Source organism: Lycorma delicatula, chromosome 2 (genome assembly GCF_047948215.1).
Source record: "Lycorma delicatula isolate Av1 chromosome 2, ASM4794821v1, whole genome shotgun sequence".
NCBI classification, from domain to species: Eukaryota; Metazoa; Arthropoda; class Insecta; order Hemiptera; family Fulgoridae; genus Lycorma; species Lycorma delicatula.
In genome coordinates this window covers 231,684,259-231,705,005 of record NC_134456.1, presented here as the reverse complement: position 1 = coordinate 231,705,005, position 20,747 = coordinate 231,684,259, and the positions used below count along the sequence as shown (strand labels likewise).

The 20,747-nt window shown below is 30.1% G+C and overlaps 2 protein-coding genes across 3 annotated transcripts in view; one reads left to right on the top strand and one right to left on the bottom strand.

Moving 5' to 3' along the window:
- Positions 1-16,471, bottom strand: part of EndoB (SH3 domain containing GRB2 like, endophilin-B) — a 61,334-nt gene extending 44,863 nt beyond the window's left edge. For both annotated transcript variants that reach the window (XM_075357332.1, XM_075357333.1), the window contains exons 1-4: positions 16,214-16,471; positions 14,501-14,642; positions 11,621-11,749; positions 6,832-6,994 (exon numbers count right to left, since the gene is read on the bottom strand). In XM_075357332.1, coding sequence (XP_075213447.1) covers positions 6,832-6,994; positions 11,621-11,749; positions 14,501-14,642; positions 16,214-16,285 — 506 coding nt within the window. In that variant the 5' untranslated portion in view covers positions 16,286-16,471. The remainder of the gene's footprint in view (positions 1-6,831; positions 6,995-11,620; positions 11,750-14,500; positions 14,643-16,213) is intronic.
- A 101-nt stretch (positions 16,472-16,572) lies between these two features.
- On the top strand, positions 16,573-17,798 carry Vps29 (vacuolar protein sorting 29). The gene has a single exon (XM_075357334.1). The coding sequence runs from the start codon at positions 16,686-16,688 to the stop codon at positions 17,232-17,234; it is 549 nt and encodes a 182-aa protein (XP_075213449.1). The 5' UTR covers positions 16,573-16,685; the 3' UTR covers positions 17,235-17,798.
- The last annotated feature ends 2,949 nt before the right edge of the window (positions 17,799-20,747 follow it).

Here is a 20,747-nt window from a genome sequence, read left to right as displayed (position 1 = left end):
TTGTCTTATTCATTAGACTACAATCGCATGTTACTTTTTCTCATCGAGTAAAATGAAATCGCTTTTTTTCAATTATGTTTTAAGCTACCAGGATTCAGAAAATACAAGGATATGTATCAAAATAAAAAAAAATTGTACTAATAACAATTAATTAATTGTATTAATTACAATTACAAAAAATTGTATTAATAAATTATACATATAAATATTATAATTGTATTCATATTAAACAATATGAATACAAAATAATAATGAAATGAAGAATTAATTATGAACAAAAATAATAATAATAAAGGTTAATTATATTTTTTGTGTTACAATGAAGGGTAAATGCAGTAAAATTCGTAAGCTTCTGGTCCCTGTTCGGGCGCCATTTTGGCCGGAAAACTTCTGACAACATTACACAGGCCTATCTTAATGCTGTTTACCCCATTTCCCTTATTTTGTTGTTCTCCATTGTTTCTTCTTGCACCTTGATAATTGTTGTTATTTGTCCTACTATTACTGTTTTGTTCCTTTCTATTATCATTCTGCCCATTATGGTCTACATATCTTGTCCATCTTTGCCCTTCTCTGTCACTATCACATCTGTCATAACTATCTTGTCTCACATACCCTTGATCCCCACCATGTCTAAAATCTCTGCGTTCACTTCAATCATTAAATTTCTGTTCTTCCTGCCATCCCATAATGTATCTAAGTTTTATGGCTGTGCTGCTAATAACACTAGTTTTAAACTTTCTGGTAACTGTCTCGCAATACTTCTTACAAAGGTAGCTATTGGCATAGGCGGATCTAAAAATTGTAATTTATTATATGTCCTTACAACATAACTATGAATATCTTCATAATGCCCCATTATCCTACCTCTTAATTCTTCCTGCTTTTCTTCTGACCAAAAACATTTAAAAAATGAGACCTTAAATTCTTCAAACCCTTTCCATTCCTTATGATGCGCCTCAAACTAAAGTTCAGATTCACCTTTAAAATATCTTCTCATACTTGCAATTCTAAACTCCCATTTTAATCTTTTTTCCTCAAAATTCATTTGTAAATGATATAAAAATGTTTTTGAGTGTGGTTCCTTAGGCTCATTATAGAATAACAGTACTATTCTAACTGTTCTTCCTTAATAACAATTTTCTTAAATAAATTTAATTCAATTTCTTCTTTAAAATGTTTAAAATCTTCACTTCCTTACTCTCATCTTTTAAAGCCTTGACATTTTTAAAAGCCTACCTTTTCACTAATCTGATTTATGCCTTGATCTAACTGAACTAACCTTTTGTTGAACTCTTTGTTATTTTCTTTAATCATGATCTTGGTTTTTCTCCTCTCTATACTACCTGTTTCTCAATACCATTAATCTTATTAAGTAGTTTATCAGATTGGTTTTAATTTATCTCTTTAATTTTTTGAACTTTTCCATCTAACCTAACCTTAAAATGTAATTGTCCCTGCCTAATTTCTTCTTTATGTTTATCTAAAAATTCATTTAATGTTTTATGATTTTGTTGACATTCAGTTTCCAAAATTTGTACTTTTTTATCAGCAGTTAACGTATATTCACTCTACTTTTTATTTGTCTCCTCAATTTTAGAATTTAAAAAATCAAATTTGGTATTTATATTTTCAGTAAGTTCTACTTTCACTTGTTCAATTTTATTATTAGTTTTCTCTAACTTTTCATTTAAATTAGCCATATTTTGCTCTTAATTTAATATTCAGACTATCAAAGTTTTGTACAGTTTTTTGTTGCATAGACATCAAAAACATTTTAAAATCGTCAGTCATTTTTCTTTAAACGCAAATCCTGATTTCTACTATCCCTAATATCTAAATCTACAGCTTTACATTCTCCTGTAATACTATTACTGCTCATATCACTATCTTGTATTCCACTGTATGATAAGTTCTCATTTTCTTTAATCATGGATGAACACAAAAAAGATTCATTTAAATTTAAAATCTCATTACCATCAGTCTTGTCTAACCTAACCTCTTTATTTTCACCTTTGTCAATATCTACTTTTGAATCCATCTTTATTAAATCTTTACTCCCTATTGGAAAAACAAAAAAGAAAATCTCAATTTACTTTTCTCTTAAAATTACATGTACGCACAAGGCAGAAGTCAAACAACATAGTCCATTTCGATTATTCGCGTCCCAGTTTGGGTGCCACTTTGTAAGCTTCTAACCAAAAAGGTCCCTGTTTGGGTGCCATTTGTAAGCTTCTATACTACAACAAATTAAAATTTTTTACAAAAGTAAAAATTTTTAAACAATTTGTTTAAAAAAAAGAAAAATGAACTTACTAATGTTGGGATTTGCGAAACAATGTACTAAGACTGTGCTGCTTGATAAGTTTATATCCTATGATAACATAAAACAAGTTACAGTAACTCAACACATCAAAAAATGTTACTAACATCAATGAATAATTATACATTATTTATTTGTTATGAAACAAAGTATTTATAAATTAAAAAAATATAAAATAACAAATAAACACATAAAAAGAACAAATAAAACAAACTCTTTTGCTTAATGGATGTTCTGACTCGTAGAACGCTTATTATTTATTTACTTGAACAATGATATTTGCATATCAGAATTTTGCAAATCATCTTATTAATAGTTATAATAATACAGAATTGGCTAATCCGAAATTAATTCTAGTTATAATTTTGAACATAATTTATCATTATAACAAGTAACATTTTTAATAGTTCTTTATTAAATAGTTGACGGATTAGTAATATTGTAATGGATCCATTGAAGTATTTTTGTGGAGAGGCTTTAATAATAGTCTCTCACACCTGTATCCATAATAAAACATAAACTGCATACCTCCTAAACAGTTTTCTGAACTAAGTACTGTACTCAAGCTCACACCGACAAATCTGAACATAAACTGCATCTTTTCAATGGTCTCCAGAACTAACCCCACCACCACTCCTGAGCATTACTCAGTCTATGTGAGTGCGTGTATGCATACTAATGTAATGCTTTCTGTGGGAAAAGTTTGTTCCTATTGAGAGCATGATGTCATACTATGATAAATTTTATTTTTAGCAAGAATGCATAATAAGAAATGAATCATCAAAAAATAGTTTATTCTTATTTAATTATGCCATGATTATCCACAATCATTCTTCTCTGAATAAATTCATTTAACCTGGATTTTAAAATCATCTGTCGACATAATACAAAATTTATAAAATAAAAAGTATATAATACAAATAAAGTAACCAACTTAATTAAGCCCTATGAGCTTATTTTAGTCAAAATTTATAATGATTACAAATTACAGCTGAATTACAATCAGCTAGTCTACGATAAAGTAATTTCCAGTTAAACAGAAATAATAAATTTAGGATAAATCAAAATAATTTTTTTTCGATTAACTATATTAAAACCGGACAGATTAAGCAAAATAAAATGCATTTAAAATTAAAAGATTTACAGTAAATTTTTTGTGTAATATTCTCTATATCTATCTACTTTAATTTACATTTTTTACATAACAATTTACTACAAAGTAAAATCTCTGAAAAAAGCACACTCTAATTACACATGTTTTAGCACATTTTCAAATTTCAAATAGTGGCAATTTTGTATTAGTGAATTTAAAGTAAACCGCAGTGTGTGTAGTAATAAGTGTAGTGTGATAGAAAATGAAGTAAGTGTCTGTGCTGGGAAAGTTATGCTTTCACCTTTGAAGACAATGGTTTTGTCATTGATGATAGACAATGATGATCATTGCTGGAAAGTGAAAGGAAATCGACAATTACAATCTAACGGTAGTTTTAATTTATTATGAATAGCTCCACATCAGTTTTGGTTGAAGGTATGGAATTGTATACTTACAGTCAGAATTGAATACCATACATTAGTTTTCTCAATGGCAATTACAAATCATTGCTTTTTATTTAATTATACATATTAATAATGTTGCACGCACTTTGTAGTGAATGATTGATTACTAATTATTCATTTTAAGTGAAGAAAGTTGGAACTGTCTGTACTCAACAGAGTAGAAGCTATTACAACTCAAACCACACAACTACACTTTTCATTCTTTGTAAATAATAGTGTCTGAACATATGAAAATGCATAGATAGGCTTATATGAGCAAACAGTTTATATATATGAATTATCAACAAAAACTTTTTAAATTTAAAAAAAAAATTTTTTATTTACTAAACTAATTTAAATTATCTTGTTTCACTTTCCCAAGACATAATAAAAATAACTGCACAAACAGTTGTTTTTTTAGCCTCTTTTCAACTAAAATTTTTTTTTGGGGGTGATAAGGGGATTCACTATCTTTTATAATGAACTTGTTTTTTTGGTGGGTTTTATATATATATATATATATATATATATACATTCACCAAATTGCTCCAATGGCACAAGCCACCTTAGAACCTTATGGTCACCCTGAAAAGGGCTGTTTGGAGTTTTTAAAATGGCAGCTCTGAAAAGGGCTGTTTGTGTCAGTGATGAGATAGCCTTGAGAAGGGCTGTTGTTGGTTCTAATCATTTGTTTCTGGCAATATCGGCTTGGTTGTAGTCAGAGAGTTGTACCTTGTCCATTGGGATCAGACTGATCTTCCCTTCAGCGACAGTTGGGTCCCCACTAAGGCAAGGTGGCCCTGATATCTGCAGTGTCAGGTCAGTCATCTTCCGCCTGCACGGCCAAGGTGATTCTCAAGATCCCACTTTGGGCTGGCTCCTGCTGATAAGCTCATTTGGGCTGTCAGCCAGGGTACTTGAAGATCAACATACTGGAATGGGAAGGTGGTGCTGTCCATGCCCAGTGAACCTCGGGGAGTTTGTCAGGCCAGTTCTGGTGGGGATGTTGGCATCCGCCAGTAGGTCCCACAACCAATCCACTGGGTTGGTCTAATGGTGAATGTGTCTTTGCAAATCAGCTGATTTCAAAGTTGAGAGTTCCAATGTTCAAATCCTAGTAAAAGCAGTTACTTTTATAAGAACTTGAATACTAGATTGCGGATACTGATGTTCTTTGGTGGTTGGTTTTAATTAACCACACATCTCAGAAATGGTTGACCTGAGACTGTATAAGACTAATTCACTTACACCCATACATATCATCCTCATTCATCCTCTGAAGTAATACCTGACAGTGATTCCCGGAGACTAAACAGAAAAATGTAGGTCCCATGACCAGGGAACTTCTTCCATCTTGTTCTTTGTTTTTGTTTGTTCCTTGTGGTGGTCCGTGAGAGAATGCTGTTGCAGTACTGAATACCTACTTATAAAACCAGCCAGTATGGTTGGATGTTATTGGGCGGTCAGCTGGCTTGGTAGGTGTAACTACAGCTGACATCTGATTGAGTTGTCACAAGTGGGAACAACTCTGCCTGCCTAGGCAAGTGGATGTAGGCCCCGATCTGATAGATTTTTGTAGTTCAGTTGTCAGGGTGTGGTGTGCAGGTTTGGGCTTCAAGACATGTATTTTTAGCCAGCTGCCTCTGTTGTCTACAAAATTCTTTTAACAGTAGAACTCCTGATGCTGATGCAGCCTTCTCCTCTCTTTCCTCAATGGATTGAGGCTGCTTTCAGGTGCTGCCAGTCCCTGGGTCTCTTTAATTGTCTCCCAATGATTACTTTGCTTGGTGGCTTGCTGGTCACAGCATTGGCCTGATTTTTCAATGCAAACAGCAATAACAGCATAATCTTATCCTAGGTTAATGTTGGACATCCTGCCCGAGGTATATCCCCAGTGTCTTCTTCATCTCCTCATTACAACGTTCTGTGGGATTTGTCTGTGGGTGGTATACAGGTAGTATCCAGAGTGCAATATGTCACTGGCAGCATAATGTCTTTCACTTCAGGCTTGTTAGCACAGACCTGTTACCTATCAGGGTAGGACCTTGCCTCTACCCAACAGGAAAACAGCTCAGTAGACATCACTAGGAACCTGTTGCATCATTCCATTTTTGGATACATTCCCATTAAATCAACTACCACGTTCTTCTAACAAGTTGTAAGCCTTCTGAGGTTGCTGATTGTCTGGTGGAGGGTCTGGCCCTCATTTCCAGCAGGCGCTTGTGCAGCACTGCTGGATGTACTATTGAATGTCCTGTGTAAGGCCCTACCAATCATTGCATTGATGGATTGCTTGCCAGGTCTCTTCTGCTCTCGGGTGAACAGCTTCTGGAGCAATGTGGTAGTGTAATATGACAGCTGGGTGGGACGAATATTCCCAGTGGTCAGGATCCTGCTCTCGTGCTACATTCTGCTGACAGGTACATTGGTTAGTTCCTGCTGACCAGTGAATGGTGGGGGTCATGCCACTGGGAGTGGGATGTTGGGTGGTCAGCTGGTGGGAGGAGTGCTTATGCAGGTGCATAAGTGTATTACAATTCCTTCTAACATCATCATGAATGTTGTGCTCACCAATATGAAGCATTAGCATGTGGCAGCAATATATAAAACATAATTAATGAAAAGTTATACAATGAAAAGAAATTCAATCAACTCTCCACTCTTTAAACATAAGTATAATTTTGCAGTAGAATTTACATATCTAAAAAAATCCAACCCAAGTATAAGTGTAAAATTATGATTAAAAAAGTGCTTAGTATCTTCTTAATGAAAAATACCCAGGCATGCATTCATTTAATATTTATTTTTCCATATTCTGTTATTTGTTGCAGCTGTATGTTCTGCAACATAAAAGGATAAACACTTGCATGGATCCATTGTTTATTATAATTTATGTCACATATTATTTATTTATTATGTACTATAATACATATATTTTAAATACATTTTACTGGAATTAAATAATATTTCACCTTTTACTTTCCAGAATGCCTCTCTCTTTTAATATTGTTTTCATTTCTCCTTCAAGAAACTTTCGTAATGGTGTGAGAAAACAATGACTGGCAGTTGTAATAAAATCACGCTCAATGTGTCCCAATTTTTGTTCACACTGACCCACTTTTATTAAAGCACTTCCTACAGGAAAAAAAAATGCAAACAAATATATTATACATTTGGCAAATAAAAAAAATATTCTTTATATGTTTATTTATGATTCAGAAATATACTATTGTATATTTATTAAAATAATTTGAATGGTATGAAAACTTACTGAAGAGATAAAGCTCACAGACTGCCTACTATAAACCATGAACAATCTACATTTTTATTCAAACAAATATGGATGATACAGAGAGATCCAAAAGTTCTGTACATCAATGAAATAAATAAAAAAAAACATTAAGTAATAATATTTAAACATTTATTAATTTTCAAAACAAATGCTTAAATGGCTGTCCTGTTCAGTAACCCATGTTCAAAATCTTTTGACCATGTTTGAGGCCACTATGTGGAGTACATCTATACTCATGTTATCAATCAACATTATGTCCTTTAATTCCTCCAGTGTGTTTGACCTGTTTTTATAGACCTTTTCTTTAAGATAACTCCTCAGGGGCATTCCATTTTTATACAACAAATGATCAGTGCATCACAATTTTTGATTTTGATGATATTTGTTATTTGATAACGACCTACCTCGTAGTGGCCAAAAAATATTTACATTTATTTAAAAAAATATTTTTCTTGAGTAATAGACTATTTTCTAACCCATCAAAAAGTAAATACAGCCATTTTCGACACTTTTTCCATGAGCTGTAGCATTCTTATACTACATCGTACAGAGGGTCAAAACAGGGCTTCTTGAAAAGAGTAAAGATGGAACTTCATCTTAGTGTACTCAAATTCATTTTGTTATATAACCAAATCTTTTAATGTTTACAGAAGTTTCATTTACAAATTGTTGTTTTTTTCCAAATTTTGGGCCCAAAATAAATAATGGACTTGGGTAATAGTTCTATTTTTTACCATTTAACTCTTAGGTACCATTAGTAGTGTCCTTCATTAAAAAAAAATGGCTGCCAAATCTTAAGATTTTGAAAATATCTCGTTTTGGGGCCCAAAAACCACATATGGGACAGGTAGAAAAAAATCTGAAATTTTTACAGCACTAAGTACTTTTTATGTACTTTAAAAACCATATAAAATTTATTTGTTACTCAAAGGGGTTGACGAGTAATGAAGCCATCAAAATCACTAAAAACACCATTCCTTCTAACTGTGAACAATGTATCCAAAAAATTCACAGCATGTATTTTTTCAGATAATAATGTAGGCCTACTATATAAAATATTCTACTATGTCTATAATGAGATAGCTTATATTCTAGATATTTTTTTTCTTAAAGTATGACTCATACACACAAACTCATGTTTAAACATGAAAGTGTCCAGAACTGTCCTGCTGGAACCAACAATCACGTTCATCATCAAGAAGCGCAATAAACTGTGTAATAATATCTTGGTACACAGCACTGTTCACTGTAGTTTCAAAGAAAATGGAACCCACTATTTGATGATGTAATATGGAACATCACACATCCATTTTCTGAGAACGTAAGGGTTTTTCATGTAACATGTGGATTTTCAGTTGAAATGCTAGTTTTTTGACAGGTTAAGTACAGTTAACTACTAAGGTGAAACTACACCTAATCAGTGAAGAAAACATGATCAAGCTCTGTAATCCCATGGTTGTCAACAAATGACTGAAGCCATGTACAGTACGCTATGCACTTTTCTTTATCCAGTTCCTTAAATTCCTGAATACTGTGAACATAATATGTGAAAGTGTAACCGTTTCATCGCTCTCTGAGCACTTCCTTATGAATTCTGAGAGGCGCTGATAGTCTCCACAAGCTTTTTGAAGGCCAATGATGCATCATTGGCCTTCTACTGATCAAAAAATCACATTCTTAACCTCAGCCAGTTTAGCATCAGTCAAAATGGCCAGTGTCCAAGTTTCTTCTTGTCTGTGACTAACCTGCATTCTCTAAAGTGGGTGATTAATCTGTCTTGTTATGGTCAAATTGTTAGGCACTATCACATCCGGATATTTCTAATGAAATTCATCTACATGTGCATAAGAATGACTGGAAAAATAATGTTTAACAATGAAAACTCATTGCACTTGGGAAAACGTCATTTTACCAAGCAATAAACAAAGCACTACTACAAGCGTCGTGTGATCAATACACATCACAATGGCATCTAGGTTTGTTGTTGTTACTCATGGTACTATCTTGCAGTAGCCAATAGACTTTTTCAACTACACTACTATTTATAGACACTTTAATTTTGATGTGTATGACTTTTGGATCTCTCTGTAGATGTATTCTATTCATGGTATGATTTCACGGTACATAAAAATGTTACTGTGTATTTGATTTTCTAAGGTGAATATTAATTTAATATAAGTGATAAGTAATCTTCATGTAAGAATTGAAAATGAACCCGGAAGTATAAATTTTGAATTATTTCAGTAGCTCAATTGTAGAGGAACTAACTAATATACTAAAAGTTCTGGTCTTAACATTCAAATAATATCGAAGCCAATATTATTTGAAACTGAAATATATCTCCACTAAATTCACGCAGGATGGTCCAATCCCCAGTAAGGGTATGGTATTTTTTCAGCAATAAACATATAAAGATAATAAGGCCATTTTTAAGTATGGGTTAACTTAATTATATATATATAAAAGAAAAAAAATATATCTTTAAAACATGTAGATGTGCTTATTTCTTCCAAAAAACATAACATTGCTTGTCCAACAATATATATATATATCTGCTTTCAAAATATATTACTTGCACCAGAGTTTCGGAGGTTTATTTGTAACAGAAAATTACCACACTTAATTTGTTTTAAGTATAAGAAAAATTACAATGTAGTAGATTTCAGTTAACAAGGATGATTCAATTAAATTAATAGAATCATCCACTGTAAATGTTGCTTGAAAAATTTATGCCAGGATGCTCTACTTAGGCTGCAGAATAATAGATCAAAAGCTGGAAATTGGCTCCCCTCCCACCCAACAACAACAAAAGGTAAATGGGATGGGATTTCAAGAAATCAGACTGGTTCATCATGCAACTCCATAATTACAAATAAATTAAACTCACAGAAAAAAAAGCAGAGGAATTAATAAAGCAACTAGCTAATGATTGTAATTTGAGAATAAAGATGGATGTGACAGTATTAAACCAGGACATCAGAATACATCTAATGAACTACATTTCTAAGAAGAAAGTCAAAACCAAGTTAAGAAGGTAATCTCATCCATAGAATAAAACATCAATTGGAAAATTTAAGTTCTAATACAAGCAGATTAATAAACAACTCGATAAAAAAATTACAAACATCTCAAACAGTGGCACATTAGTTATACATCTTTTTGAAAAAATTCAAAAAGATGTATAACTAATTTCTTAATTGTAAGTAATAAGTATTAAATAATAATCATTAAATTAAATAACATTTAACAAAAAAGGTTTAAATTTTTTTTATATGTGGAAACATTTAAGTTTAATATTAAACATACTATCTTGTTTGGAATAAAGAATAAAACCTTTGGAAAAGTAGAGTTAGTTATTGGAACCAAATTTATTTTTATAAAACTGTAGTCTGTAGTTAAAATACACTTGTGCTTTAACAATTCCATCATCATTTTTACATACTAAAACTCAAAATGCATTTAAAGCTTTAATTTAAAAAAAAAAATATTATCTAACAATTACGAATTAAAAAGAAAATATACTCCGTTTTTTTTTTGTCTTCAGTCATTTGACTGGTTTGATGCAGCTCTCCAAGATTCCCTATCTAGTGCTAGTCGTTTCATTTCAGTATACCCTCTACATCCTACATCCCTAACAATTTGTTTTACATATTCCAAACGTGGCCTGCCTACACAATTTTTTCCTTCTACCTGTCCCTCCAATATTAAAGCGACTACTCCAGGATGCCTTAGTATGTGGCCTATAAGTCTGTCTCTTCTTTTAACTATATTTTTCCAAATGCTTCTTTCTTCATCTATTTGCCACAATACCTCTTCAGTCACTTTATCCACCCATCTGATTTTTAACATTATCCTATAATACCGCATTTCAAAAGCTTCTAATCTTTTCTTCTCAGATACTCCGATCGTCCAAGTTTCACTTCCATATAAAGCGACACTCCAAACATATACTTTCAAAAATCTTTTCCTGACATTTAAATTAATTTTTGATGTAAACAAATTATATTTCTTACTGAAGGCTCGTTTCGCATGTGCTATTCGGCATTTTATATCGCTCCTGCTTCGTCCATCTTTAGTAATTCTACTTCCTAAATAACAAAATTCTTCTACCTCCATAATCTTTTCTCCTCCTATTTACACATTCAGTGGTCCATCTTTGTTATTTCTACTACATTTCATTACTTTTGTTTTGTTCTTGTTTATTTTCATGCGATAGTTCTTGCATGGGAGATATACTCCGTAAAAATGTTAAATGAGAAAGATAACAAGGACCAAGACAAAGATTTATGAGTACCAATGAACATGTAATAAACCAGGTTTAAAAAATGAGAAGTATAATTACAAAAAAAAAAAACATTAAAAAATTAATAACAAACAAGAACAATAAACAATAAATGAAACAGCATCTTGTTCAAAATACAGTAAAATATATTTACATATAAATAAATACTTTATATTTTTTTTTTTACCATATGATGTTCCAGGGCCAAATTCATTCCCAGCTTCTATCATATCAAGTCCCAAGTATTCTAAATTACTTAAACGATTGGGTTTCTTTTTTTCTATTTTTTCAAACAAATAATCTTCCACTCGATTTCCTGAAACAAAAATGAAAAACACCGATAATGAGAACGTACAAAAAGTATTTCAGGTAGTCTTCTTTTAAATGCCTACCTTACCAGTTTTTCTGGTCTGGCTAAAGAGATTTTCAAGTTTTTTTTACTACTGGACACTCCTCCATAAATAATTTCCCAGCAGTTAAAAAAATAAATGAAATATAAGATTTATATCAAATGTGACAAAATATAAACTGAAAACACAAGAATAATATATAATAAATAATGTTACTTTATTTGGAGTGTTAAGAAAAATATAAATGTATATCTTCTATAAATTGAAATCAAGAAGACTATCCAGTTGTAAATATCTCACAAATTCCTTCTGTGTAATCATAGAAAAATCTGAGAAAATGGGTTAGTAGAAAAGACATATACATTTGACTTTTTACAGTAAAACCTTCCTGAAACAGAATCTGACTGGGCTGAGTAACAAATCCACTTTGAAGAGGTTTCTGTCTAGCAGAGTTTTATAAAAAAAATCGAGCTAATTTATAGTGAGGTCCTGTTTTTGAACAATATGAATATAAAATGAAATTAAGACACAAATATATGTTAAGAATATTCCGGAAACTTACGTTGAGTGTATACACTACATTATTCGCTCTTTTTAAAAAATTGTACAACTGAAGTAGGTAATTTTTAGAGAATGTATAAATACTGTTTACTGTAAAAAATTCGACTTACCAATGTGGTAGGTAGTGAGAACTGTTTTCATCAGAAATACTTCACAATCATAAAACACTTATTTCTATCTTCATGAAAGTTATATTAATTTAAAAATTACACTTAAAAAATAAGAAATACAGCATAAAACATAACATGAACTAACACAGATACTAAAATAATTCTCTAAAAAATTTTTTAAATATTCAAGTACTGTATTTAAACTCTAAACGAATATTGAACAATCAGAACACGAAACTAAAACAACAATAAATGTTCATGAGAAGATGAAAACTGTTATGGCTTCCAATCATGATATTCAAGTCGCTGAATAAAATTATTCTGAACTGATATGTATAGAAATTCTAAAAAACTATTAGCTTTTTAACAAAATACAGCATGGATTGTGCTGTCGCCAGCTATGGTATTTTATTAATGACCGTAAGCTTATAGGCTGGAAGTTGAAACCATATCATAGGCTTATAGGTTAGAAGTTTAAGCATATCTTGTGCTATACAACAATCAGTCATTTACTGCATATATTATTTTACAAATTGTGGTCTGTGTACAATCTGTTTTTTAATTATTTTATTTTATTACTGGCTATTCAGTTTTTTTGGGGGCTGTTTTTTCTATTCAGCTGTCTTATGGAGCAAATTGAATAAGCAAAATTAAAAATAAAAGTTTCTTTTCAGTTTTTGCATTACATTGTTTTCCATCTTAAAGAGATTAATCTCTATTAAAATAAATCAGAACTAGGGAAATTTTATGTTTTGAAAAGATTTCAGTTTTTATGAGGTTCTGTTTTGTGGAGTTTCACTGCATTAAAAATTCCTTCTTCCAACAAGGCACTACTTGGAATACCTTACACATAAATACTTTATATATATATATACCATAAATATTTTTTTACAATATTAATTGATAAGCTGATTTGAAAAAAAAAAATTAGTTTTTAAAAAACTAACAAAGTAGCTACACCAGATAAGCAACTGATCATGATAAGCTGTTAACACAAGATAGTTGGAAAAAATTTATTTATTTTCTTATTCCAAAATAATGAAACAAATGATTTTATATATAACAATACATTAAGAGAATTTAAAAAAAAGAGTATTTACAATTTCCATTAAATCATCATTAGGGTTGTTCAGTATATAAGTCAATAAATAAGGAAGAAGTTAAAGTTTATTATAAGTTTTAAGTAAGTTAACCATTAATTACAATTCTTTTAGTAAAATGATCAGTGACTGAAATAAATTTATTTTAATATAAGTAACCCATTATTTTAATTTTCTTTTAAGGTATTAGGTATTACTTCAGTGAATGAATGAGGATGATGTGTATGAATGTAAATGAAATGTAGTCTTGTACAGTCCAATTAGGTATTACTTCAGTGAATGAATGAGGATGATGTGTATGAATGTAAATGAAGTGTAGTCTTGTACAGTCTCAAGTCAACCATTCATGAGATGAGTGGTTAATTGAAACCCAACCACCAAAGAACACCAGTATTCAAATATGTATAAAAGTAACTGCCTTAACTAGGATTTGAACGCTGAAACTCTCGACTTTGAAATCAGCTGATTTGTTAAGATGCATTCACCACTAGACCAACCCGGTGGTTTAAACAAACTTGATCTATGCTCGCTAGTCAAGGTTAGCGAGTGATGCAAGCATAGGTTAAGTTTGGTTAGATTATGTTTACAATTATATAACATGAACAATTACTAATATGTAAAGTAGAAAAAACAATAAAGACCCAACAAATTTCTTCTTTGATGACTCAAATATTTAGAAACAGAAGTATCCAGATAAATATAAAAATCTATATTACAGGTTCTCCATCACTCTGCCAGAATACAAAACTGCCAAACCAGATAATATAGTTTGCTATTTTGCCTGCTGCTCATTTCATATGGAAAGGACTAAAATATTTCATTCTTTATAAATATTATTAAATGTAACAAACATTAATTTCAAGTATTCTAATAAATTATAATGTTAATTTCATAAATATTTTAAAAACAAAACAATTAAAATTCATAATAATATTTATATAACTACCAGGATTCGGTGTTAAAACTGCTTCTGTATCTCGAAGAATTTTTTCTGTCCATTGTTTAGTAATGTCAGAACGTTCTGCTAGATTTTCAAAATGTGCATCTAACTCGGTTTTTTCTGAAGTTCCAAGTTTTTCTTCTGTTAGCTAAATGCAAAGAACAAATAAAAAAATCAGAGATTATAAAACATCTTATTTTTTAATTATTTATTTACATATTCCATAAGCAACATTAGGCTGCTGATTAATTGTACTCTTATTTTTGAAGATAAATTTTGCAACATGTAAAAATGTCAACCCTGATTGGTATCAAACCTAACTTTCTGATTTTAAGACAGATACATCATTCTTCTACATTCTACATTCTTCTGTCAGAAGACAGAAGAATGATCATGTTATTCATCATTTTACATTCATACATGTTTCCTTTTTTTTTTGGATCAAAATGATCAGTTGCAATAGACAGGATTATTTTTTGGTGCTTATTTATGTCAGGAAAATTTTTTATAGATGACAATCTGCTTTTTTTCTCCAGTATTTTCCAATATATCTACAAACATTTGCTATCTTCTTTGTTCATGGAGGTAGTTGACAATTTTAGATCTTGAAGAACAAACCATGACAAATCTATGTTTTCTGTCGCTATTGCTGCCAAATTCTATGCCATTGAAGATCACAGCAAGAATCAGAACTGCTAAAAAAAGGAACTTGGGAGATTACTAAAGTTGTGAAATTTCTTGATTAACATTTTTTTATTGAAAAAGGTAATTTTATAATTAATCTCATAAAATATATACTGTGCTGACTTAATTTGGTATGCTTGTTGCTTGATGGTGTTGGACCTTTCCTGGCTGTTATAAATATATAATGGCCAATTACATTTAAGAAATAACTAAAATTTAATTAGTCACTGGTCTAAGAAAATTTTAATGTATATTTGTTGTAAATATGTATTTTTTGTTAAAAAATATACATATACTTTTATATACCACTGATAACAAGTCTTCTTCATTACAAAAGAAAAAGAATTAAAACTTAGGATTTCATGGATGAAAATATTGAGATTGTACAAAATTGTGTTAAAGGAGCATAGTGTCCTGTTTTGGAAAAAAATCATCAGTAACGTATAATTAGTTAAGCAGGGTTATTAAACTAAATCCACTCCAATTTCACTGAATTGCTACAATTTAAATTCATAAATAATCACTGGCAGCGGCTGTAAATTATGACAAAAATAAATTAACTGCAACACAATTATATATGGTCAGAGTTAATAAAAATAAACTGAAGCAAAATATTTGGATAATAGTATCTGTGAAATTAACAACAGAAATTTTATTTAGAATTACTTCGAGGCCTACTTTCACAAAAAAAGTTTTCATAATGTTACAAGAACATAGCAGAGAACTACTACGATTACTCACGAACCATTGGAATAATTGGGTAATCTTATCAACGACAGTTACGAACTTGTTCTTTGTGTTTACTTCGCCAGTAGTGTGTCATTACATTAACACCGCCCCCCGTACAGATACACAGAATTTCTGATTATTTACAGTGAAAAAGAAATTACCAAAAACTACATCTGAATGAATTCAAAATAGACTACGTAATCGAGTTTTAAAAACCAAACCATGCTACTTTTCTTGCACTACTGTACACAAGGTTAGAATGCTCAAATGAATTATATATTTTTATTGATATTCAATAGTTGTTACCTGAACAACGCGACTTAAAGCCGTCCCAGCATCATTTATTAACTTTTTTACATTGAAATCCATATTCATCATAGTTTTACACTACCGTCTCAATTCAATCGTTAAATTTCTATCGATCACTAAAACAACACGAACTGCTACAGAAAGTGTGCCACAACCATAAGAATCTGTCACTTCACGAGTATTTTCACTTATCAGTTGAAAAGTATAATGATATTCTTCTAAATAGGAATAAAAACTGCGGTATCACATAAAACTAACAATTTTTTATTTTAATACTTTAGCACAGCAGGCTCAAAATAATAGTTGTCAGTGCATAATATTCGATGCCACTCCTACAGAATGATTAAATCAAGTAAACCGCGCACAATCAGCTGAAACACCCGACAGCTGTTGAATAGGTTACTTGTACAGTATTTATATGATTAAAATTTGTAATTTTAATAACATTAATTGACTATTTACTGTAATAATGCTCGTCTTAGTATTAGGAGACCTACATATTCCTCATCGTTGTAGCAGTTTGCCGTCAAAATTCAAGAAACTTCTGGTACCAGGACGAATACAGCACATTCTTTGCACTGGTAACCTATGTACTAAGGAATCGTTTGACTATTTAAAAACGCTTGCTAGTGATGTTCATGTTGTAAGGGGAGATTTTGATGAAAATTTAAATTATCCTGAACAAAAAGTAGTTACTGTTGGCCAGTTTCGAATTGGTTTATCTCATGGTCATCAAGTCGTGCCGTGGGGGGATCCAGAATCTCTAGCATTAGTACAGAGGCAGCTTGATGTCGATATTCTAATATCTGGACATACCCACAAGTTTGAAGCATATGAGCACGACAACAAGTTTTATATTAATCCCGGATCCGCTACTGGAGCCTACAATCCGTTAGACCCGTCTGTAATACCTTCTTTTGTTCTGATGGACATTCAGAGTTCAACAGTTGTTACATACGTATATCAGCTTGTAGGTGAAGAAGTAAAAGTTGAAAGAATAGAATACAAGAAGAGTTAAATAATGTTGTTTTCTATCAAGTGAAATTGTATATTTGCATTTTGTAATGATAAATCTTGATACTAAAAATACAGAGAATATGAGTTTTTTATCATTCCATATTTTTATTAAAAGTTAAAAGAATGATTGTGGATTGCAGTGAAAAATCTCATTAAACTCAGAATAACAAACGCCTGTTAAGAGAAAATTGTAATTAAAACTGTATTGGAATGAATGTGAAAATGGTATATTTTAAACGTTATTGAATATATGTATATATTATGAGTATAATCATTATTTCTATGTTATAACTGTGTTCATTTAATCATAATGTTTTAATTAAAAAATTTTCAGATCATGTAAAAGCAAGTTATAATTATATTTATGCATGAATATGAACTTACGTTTCAATTTATCAAAAAAAAAAAACTTATATTTTCAGCTATGAATTGGATATTTTAAAAATAAAAGATAAATATTAAAAGTAATGGTTCTTTTTTGTAAAATTGTGTTAATATTTTTACTTATGTTCTGAGTGATTAGGTTATTGGAATTAATAAATAAAGTTTCTTTTTATCAAATGGGTTCGATATCTGATTTCAGAAGTGTTTTTCATCCTAACTGTATTAGAATGTTAAATTTCCATGGCCTTTGTTATTTGGGAAAAAGGAATATCAGTAGCCCACATTTAAAATGTATACTTATTTCTTGTCAAACAGAAGCTTATATGATGATATTTGGTAGCAGTTCTAGAAATTGGGTTTACCGTGGATTACTGTATTACTGTATTTACCATGAGACCCTTTATAAAGCTGGCCTATGTGATACAAATGCATCTTGGCCTTAGGTAGTCATATAGCATATTTAATTTGTTGTGTTGGTTTATTCAATATATTATTAAATTTGCAATTGTGTTATTCAATTTTATATTGCCCAGAGTGTTTTAATTTCTTTACATGTTTTATATGAGTGATTTTGCCTTAGTGATTTGTATGTGTCTGTAATTTTTATGAATTGATTGTATTTTGAGTTTATTCATTTTTTTAAGATTTAATTTTTTTTTTATTATTTAGGGTTGGGATTATTTTTTAAATTCAGTTTATTATTCATGAGCAGTGTTAGTGACAAAAACATTATTAGCATTGTAATTATCAGTTAGTTATTTTAGGTATTAGCCAAGAAAATAATTAATGTGGCTGTTAATTGGTATTATTAATGGTTTCTAAACATTTACCATAATTTTTTCTCATTCTTTAATCTAGTAGAAACTGTTTTATGACAGCAAGGGATCTATTAATTACTTTTTTAAGCTATATCTGTAACTCCAAGCCTATAATGGTCCATATTTATTTGCCAACCTCTTAAAACAAAATATAAAATGATAGAAGGGTACATGAAATAACTTATCATACTAGAAAAAAATTAGGAGCAGTTAAATATGAAAACTGCTATTCTATTAGTGTTTTATCTCAAGCATAAAATATCAAATTGTAAAACAAACATGTAATGGATAAATGTTCGGTTTCAGCAGCAAGAGTATGTAATATTGTAAGAGAACATTTTGACTCAAAAAACCCTTAAATGAAGACAAAAAAGGTGAGCATTGATTTTAAAAGGAGTGAGACAAATCTTCATGTTTTTAGCTTTTAGGATGACACTAAACCTACCATCGCTTTTGGTTAGATATTTACAAAGAGACCCATATTGTCATTTTGTCACTAGCATTATAAAAGAAAACCATTGTCCACTTTCTTGCTAGTATATTTTTTAATTATCTATTACACTATAATATACTATATTACAACTACTTAAAACTGTTATTACAGTATCATTTTATAATCTAAAGTTACCATAATTGTATAATCAGTTAGTTATTTTTTAAATCGAATCCTAATGAAAAATATAATACGTAAATGTAATATTAATATTCATCTTAAGTGTAGTAAGAATATGTTGTAAAATATAATTTTGATTTAGATTTGAATTGACGTTTTCAGTTAATTATCAAATGTATATAAGATGTCAGTTTAATATAAGATCTAATTATGACATTAGATATATTAATGAAACTATGAGCTTGATATGAGATGTATACCCAGCCAGCAGGTGTGAATAACCAGCACATTGCATCTTAATAGTATTGTATTCCAGTGCATTATGAGAATTCTGTTCACTTTTTTTGTAATATTTATGTGCATCTTTATTTATGATTGCTTATATTTTCTTACAAAGAGGATGAAATTAAAATTTTGTAGTGTCTTGAGATTTTAAAATATAACATTTTTACACTTTGAAAATGATAATTTCTTCAAAATGATAATTTTTTGCATCCATATTTCAAAAAACAATAAAAAATGATCACAGTATACTGACATAAGAAATAATAACATTAATTTGTGTGACATTCTTCAAAATTAGTTACTGACATATTATATAAGTGGCATATGAGAGTCAGTCACATTTACAATTTACAAATTTTTATATTGTGCCGAATTGGAGTCCCATTTAATGGCAGAATTTAAATTTATAACTAAAAACTTAAATATTTACATAATTATCTGATGACAGTTTATTCAAATTAAGTGTTTTTGTCATGAAATGTGCTTTTAACAAAAATGTATGAGATTTTTAATCATATGAACTTTTAACATTAACAAAATCCAAACATTTCATTGTTTAAACAAAATTGCTGTAGAAGATATGTAATTACAAAGTTCAAAAAATTAATCTTATATCAGATTACAACTAATTATGTTATGTCTGTTAAGTAAGAATAATTTTATAGGTCTCCTCTTATACCATAATTTTTTAACTTTTGTAACAAAGTGGCATTGTCCTTCATGTCAAATATTTTTTTGTAAAGTCAAGAGTATACAAACTTTAAAGAATTTACAGTTGGATTTTGCAGAAGATAATCAGTCTCAAAGACAACAAAATCATATCTTGTGTATGGAAGAAGTAATACAGGAACTGAATTATCAAAGTAAAAGGTGTTAACATGCTGACATCACTCATATAAAACTTGCATAAAAATAAAACAAAATATTTATATATACAGTAAGTAACTTAAGTAAAATTGTTAGGGGCTGCCACCAAAAAGTAAACCTGCAACTGGGATTTATTAAAATTCAGACAATTGCGTAAAATATTTAAGAAGTTATCAAATTTTGGCTGTATTATCACTTAAAATAATTAACTTCTTTTTACTATTTTGAATCTAATGAATTGTTACAAACCATGCGCAGTCCAGTGATATATATGCAGCAGTTACCTAAGAACATTGGAACATCACCAAATGACTTGATGTATTTATGTTGTTGTCTTAATGTGGTTTACTGAAAATGGAAAAGGTTATATTCTTAGTGGCAGATATTTTATATCAGATATCTGATTTCCACTCTAGATTTAATATACACACCCCTTACTACCAATAAATGTAAAGTTATCTTCAGTTGGCATCTTATTATGCATGAGAATTGAACAAATTTAAAAGTGGAGTAACCATTTGATGAGAAAAAATAAAAATATTTGACT